General features: G+C 47.3%; 1 protein-coding gene across 6 annotated transcripts in view; it reads left to right on the forward strand.

The window, feature by feature from the left end:
- CINP (cyclin dependent kinase 2 interacting protein) overlaps positions 1–6,173 on the forward strand; it is a 31,435-nt gene that overhangs the window by 6,296 nt on the left and 18,966 nt on the right. For 4 of the 6 annotated variants that reach the window (XR_013762284.1, XM_079130125.1, XM_079130127.1 and 1 more), the window contains exons 4-5: positions 660–789; positions 5,402–5,463. Coding sequence is in view for 5 of the 6 variants with exons in the window: in XM_079130125.1 (XP_078986251.1) it covers positions 660–789; positions 5,402–5,463 (192 nt within the window). In the remaining variant the exon portion in view is untranslated. Of the gene's footprint in view, positions 1–659; positions 790–1,599; positions 2,583–5,401; positions 5,464–6,173 lie in introns of those variants that run through there. The other 2 variants (XM_079130124.1, XM_079130126.1) reach the window with 2 other exon arrangements.

A 6,173-nucleotide genomic window follows, 5' to 3' on the forward strand; every position in this document is an offset into this window, starting at 1 on the left:
TCATATAGCTCCACTAGGTGCTTCAGGTACTCTCTCATCCTCAGCTGTGAAGGCAGCAGCTACCCGGCCCACTCTGTGCCTTGCCTGTGCAGTGGGGTGGCTGGGGGAGGGTGTGGTAAGGAGGCTCAGGATGGCAGCTGAGGTCCACTGAGGCACTGCCAACGAGTTCTGGTTTCCTTCCTGTGTCAAGGGTGCAGGGCTGCCTTTTAGTACTATCATTTTATAAATAAGGAAACAGACTCAACAGGTTTCAGTAATCTCAGAGGCAGTAAATAAGAGTCAGAAATTAGTTCATTTAATGCTTTCTCTCCCATGTTGTGTCCCAAGAAAGCAGCAGAGTCTGCCCTGGAATCCTCCAGGTCTTTGTTGCTGAAACGTGCTGCTTAATCACAGTGCAGTGGGACACAGCAAGTGCTCTCTCCTCCAAGACTGGAAATCCGGGGCTTATTGGGGAAGTGATCCAAACTGATGAAACCATAGCAATTGTCCATTGCCCTGGAAATCTGCTGTCCGAGGAGTTAACGGCTTTTGGTTATTATAGTTTTGGCCTCAACAGAACTACTTAGCTTTGAAATCTATTCAATCTGAAATTGATTTCGGTTTTCAAATGATATTCAGATTTTAAATAATATTATATTACAAATGTCATATCTTTTCAGACCAAAATCCTGGTGAAAATGGAAAAGCTGTCTTCAACTACCAAGGGAATTTGTGAACTAGAAAATTTTCATTATAGGGAGGAGAGTGAACGGCCCCCTCTGTTTCACACATGGCCTACAACCCACTTCTGTAAGTAGTTCTTTCTGAGTTGACATTTAGGAGGAAAGAGGTCAGGAGAGGATTTAGTACTATTCAGATTAGATGAGGCTCTAATTACCTAACAGCAAGAAAATTAAACATAGCAATTCATCATGCAAGTTGCTGTTCTTGGCCCTTTAAATCCAATGGAATGAAGTCCACCTTCTCTGTAGAGGCAGAAATTCCTTTTATTTCATATATGTTTATATTTTAGTTGTAGAGGGACACCATACCTTTATTTTATTTATTTTTATGTGGTGAAGATCAAACCCAGTGCCTCACATGTGCCAGGCAAGTACTCTACCACTGAGCCACAGCTCCAGCCCTTATTCCTTTTTTAACTGAGGAAGAAAGTGTTTTGTTTGTCTATTCAAGATGACTGCAGCCACCCTCATGGGAAAGGACTACTGAGAAAAATGTAATTCATTATGTAAGCTCTGTAAGGCACACAGGGGTGATTTACCACATCCCAAGCCCTAAGTATACATTTTTAAATTCATTTTTTATTTTGAGACAGGGTGTTGCTAAGAAATACTGTCAGTTTGAGGCAACTGTTCTGTCATGGTCACTGCAGGCCATCTATAGGTTAACACAAAGGCCTGTGCTTATTTTTGATCTCGTGCTTCTTACCACATAGCTAATGGTACTAACTGGCACCAGCTGGAGTGATGAACGCCCACCTCTTCCTCTTCTGGTGCTGCTGTTGGTTCTGGGTTTTCACAAGGAGCCTCTGAAAGTGTGGCCTGAGTCGAGGTGCTTCCTTGATTCACTGCTGTTAAGGGAGACCTCTGTCTGTTCCAGATGAGGTTTCCCGCCAGCTTGCTGACATGTACAGGCAGGAGCTCCTCCTGAAGCGCACGGTGGGTGCAGAACTGGCACACACGGCAGACCGTGACCTTACCCTGAGCTACCTGTCAATGTGGCTACACCAGCCCTACGTGGAGAGCGACAGCAAGCTGCATCTGGAGAGCATGCTGCTGGAGACAGGGCACCGGGCCCTGTGACCGTCCCAGAGCTTGGCTCCAGATCACTGGCGTCTTCCCTGTCCCCCAGTGGACAGTCTTCTGGGTGGGACCTGGTGTTGTGCCCAGGACCAGACCCTTCACTCTGCCCTGGCTGCCCACCAGCCTTTGTGGGGTTCTCTAGGACCATGTAGCGGCTTCTGCAGCCTCTGCGGGCATGCTCAGCCCCGCTGTAGGCACCATCCCTTTGTGCCTCGGCCGCTCGTCATTCCTGACCTGATGTGTTCCTGAGCAGTGACTGAGGGCTCTGGTTTTTGCAAGTTAAGTGTACTTTACATCTCACTCACCTGGGCGTAGAAAATCCCTCATGCCACATTTTTACTTTTATATTTACCTATATTTAGGTCTTTATAACCACGTACTCTATAATTACAACTCATGTTTAAAATCTTACAGGCTCAACAAGGTAAAATTTGGCATCGTGGAAATGAAAACTGCTAACAACAGCACAGCCACAGTGTGACTAGCCAGGTTGTGACTGGCCAGGGAGTAGTCCTCTCCTCCCAAACCTTACACATTACATGGGACTGTGTATGTTGTGGAACTGAATAAATGTGTGGTTTTAGCTTTTCTATGTTTAATCATTAACATACTACTTATCTAAGTCTGTCAAGATTATTTTAACTTTAATTCACCAAATAATACTTACCTGTAGAATTTATGGCCAGGAAAACCTCAAGAAATGACTACTTCTGACTCCCCCATTCTTTTTACAGATGAAACAGGCCCAGTCATGCATACAGCTGTCCAAGGTTCTGGGACGGTAACTGGCAGTCCTGGGTTTGCTTTCTTTTTGGGGGGGGGGGGATGGGGGGACTGAACCCAGGGGTGCTTAACCTCTGAGCCACATCCCCAGCCCTTTTTATATTTTATTTTGGGACAGGGTCTTGCTACGTGGCCTAGGGCCTTGCTGAGTTTCTGAGGCTGGCTTTAAACTCACGATCTTCCTGCCTCAGCCTCCTGAGCCTCTGGGATCACAGGTGTACGGCACCACCCCCAGCAGGTTTGTTTTCTTCTTGTTCACCTTAACTTACTAGGCAAGCGCTCCACTGTTGTGGACACATCCCCAGCCCTCAATAACTTTTTCCCCCTTTGGCAGTGCTGGGGATTGAACCCAGGGCCTCAAGCATGCCAGGCTAGCATTTTTGTGACTTACTAGGACCATGGGTGCAGCCCCAGCCCGTTTTCTACTATTTTTTCTTTCTCTGCTCTGCTCCTTTCCTTTTTTGCCAAGCTACATGCTCAGACAAGTAAGGGGCTCTAACAGACATAAAATCCTATACAGAGACTGCGAACCTAAAGGGAAGACTGATTTATAGAGCAGCACATGCACCAGTGTCACCTTCTTATCTCAAAATAAAGCAGGGTATATGTGTTTGCCACCATTCCTGCCCAGGGAAGGAAAGCTAAGAAAGGTCACACTGGGCCATGTGGGCTTTAGCCCTATGAAACCAGAGTTCTGTGGTCCACGGAGCAAATACTTTCAGAGAAATGAAAGTAGTATGACCCAAATAAAAGACTGTATGGCAGCTGTATTTTGAGAGAGAGTTGGGATTTCTTACTGTGTAAGCTGACCTATGAAAAACAGCTAACAGTGACATTTCTTAGGATTTCTATTTCCTCTGTCTTTGCCCTATTAAAATCCAAATATCATAAAAGTGGACAATCAGACACCTTGTAGCGTGGATGCCCCTGGCCAGCATTTGGCTGGTCTGCTGCTGTCCTGCTCACCTGCAGGCCTCTGAGTAAGGCTACTGGAACCACCCAAAGAGGTGATGGGCAGGACGGAGCCCAAGAGGCTCTGCTCACCAGCTGCCCACCTGCAGAGGTCCTGGCATGAGGTGCATGAGTCATGTGCACGTGTGGGGTGCTTAAAGCATGCACACTTTTCTGATGAGCCTGAAGGATTCCGTACTGTGAATAGGCCTTCAAGGGCATTTCAGGTGCTCTTGGTGATATATGCCCCAGACACCTCTCAGAAGTTACTCAAGGGGCTGGAGTTGTGGCTCAGTGGTAGAGCACTTGCCTGGTATGTGTGAGGCCCTGGGTTCAGTACTCAGCACCACGTGTAAATAAAACATTCATTGGCAACTAAAAATATATTAAAAAAAAAAAGGTTGCTCCAGAGAACTAGCTGAAAGGATTGATGCTGCTAAGGTTAAAGAAAAGTAAAGAACTAAGTGAACAAAAATAATGAATCTGCAGAGCAACTTCTATCTGGAAGGAACAAGAAAGTAGTTCAAGGCCATTATGGCACTTCAAGTTAAGCAAATGGGTGGCTCCCACATGCTCAGATCCTCTTCCTCCAGAAACCCTGCCAGATGACAAGAGGAGCATGAAAACGGTGCAATCCGCCCGAACAGAACAGGATTGGGGAGGGTTTGGGGATGAATTCATGACAAGTACAGGAAACACAAAAGCTTAGTAACCACCGTGCACTGTGCATGGCTCAGCTATGAACAGCTTTTGTACATCATGAAATAGTAACGTTGACACTTGATGGGGCCAAGCCAAGCATGTTTTCATGCTGTTTGCCAGAGGTGCCAGGCATCCTGCCTTCCAGCAGTTCTGGTTCCCCAGGTTGGGTGGGACCATGTGGTTGATTCTGGCCGCTGTGCTATTAGAGTGCATTTGATGGCTTGACTTGACTGGCATTCTCTCCCTCTGGCATGGAACCAGAGCGTTTGATGTGACTGCCCTGGCTGGCTGTCCCCAACCTGCCCACAGTGAACAGCACCCTCCCTCCAACCTGCAAACAGGGATGTAGGTGAGCAAGGAGCGTGCACACCTGTGTTGTTTAAAGCTGCTGAGGCTCAGGAGCTGCACTGCTGATTGATCCACAAGGTGAAGCACACTGGGAGGTGGGGTTTGGCTCAGGCTGCTGTTTGTCTTCCATATTGGTCCTTTAACTTCAGTCTCAGCTGGCATGTAGCTGCACACTTTGGAACAGGCTTCAGAACTTTCTCTGCAGCCAGGTGTGGCCACATGACTACTGAGGTATGCAGTTTTCAGATCATGGCCCTTAAAAGGTGTGTATGCAGTTAGCTGTGGTGGCTCACACCTGTCATCAGCTGCTTGGGAGGCTGAGGCAGGACGACCTCAGGTTTGGAGGCAGCCTCGGCAACTTAATGAGATCCTGTCTCAAAAAAATAAGAAGGGCTGGGGGTGTACTTCAGTGGTCAGCAGCCCTGGGTTCCATCCCACTACTGGGGAAAAAATGTGTATGTGCTTCTCCTGCCCATCTTTCCTTTTGTGGGTAACAAGCATGTGAGTGTTGAACTTGGACCTTGGGGACAAGAGTCATCCTAGGGGAGGAAGCAACCTGCATCTGGACCACCCTGGAGCAAAGCCACTCAACTTCCTAACTGCCTCCCAGCCCAGGCTTTTACTTAGAAATAAAATTCTCTGTGATGCATGCCATTGTTACCCCTACAAAAGCAGCCAGCTGATGGATCAGTGGGAGGAAGGGATCATGCCCATGGGCAGCAGTGGAGTAGTGGGATGTGTTTGTTTTCCATGCGCCAGCAAATAATGCCAAAAGCTGAAAAGTCAAGAGCAACAGCAGTATTATTATTACCTAGTGGCACAGACAGAAATGCCAACGGAGGCAACCCAGAGACTTCAAGATGAGGAAGCCAAGAAGGTGCCTTCTGTTTTAAAACAAACCTTAAAGAACTAACATTTTAAACTACATGCATGTATAATTTTGTTAAAAATAAAAATCAGGCCAGGCACAGTGGCACACACCTATAATCCCAGCAGCTGAGGAGGCTGAGGCAGGAGGATTGCAAGTTCAAGGCCATCCTCAGCAACTTAGGGAGACCATGTCTCAAAAAATAAAATAAGGGACTGGACTTGTGGCTTAGTGGTAGAGCATTTGCCTAGCATGTGAGAGGCACTGGGTTTGATCCTCAGTACGACATATAAATAAATAAAGGTCCATCAACATCTTAAAAAATTTAAAATAAAATAAAATGCTGTGTGCTAAGGTAGCACCAACAATTGCTCTCCATCCCTTACCCTCCTGCTGGCTCGGTTCTCCCACCCTGTCCCTGCCTGGGAGGAGCCAAGGCCCCGGTGCAGGGTGCCTGGGTGCAGAGCAGAGCATGCAGCAGGTTCTGTGGTGCCTCCAGGGGAAGATGAGAAGGAGCTTTCCTTTATCAGATTTAGTGTAGTTAACAACCAGTGAGCATGGACTAGGTGCCAGGCCCAGAGAATGCTCAAACACATGTCCTCAATGAAGCCCCACACTAGCTACCCCATGGGAGTCACTTGAGAAGCCCTTGTCCCCAGGTGCTGTGCCTCTTCACTCCTGCTTCTACTTACCTATTCGTTTTTGTGGTGCCAGGAATT

The sequence above is a fragment of the Sciurus vulgaris genome, assembly GCF_902686455.1.
Source record: "Sciurus vulgaris genome assembly, chromosome: 2".
Classification (NCBI taxonomy): Eukaryota; Metazoa; Chordata; class Mammalia; order Rodentia; family Sciuridae; genus Sciurus; species Sciurus vulgaris.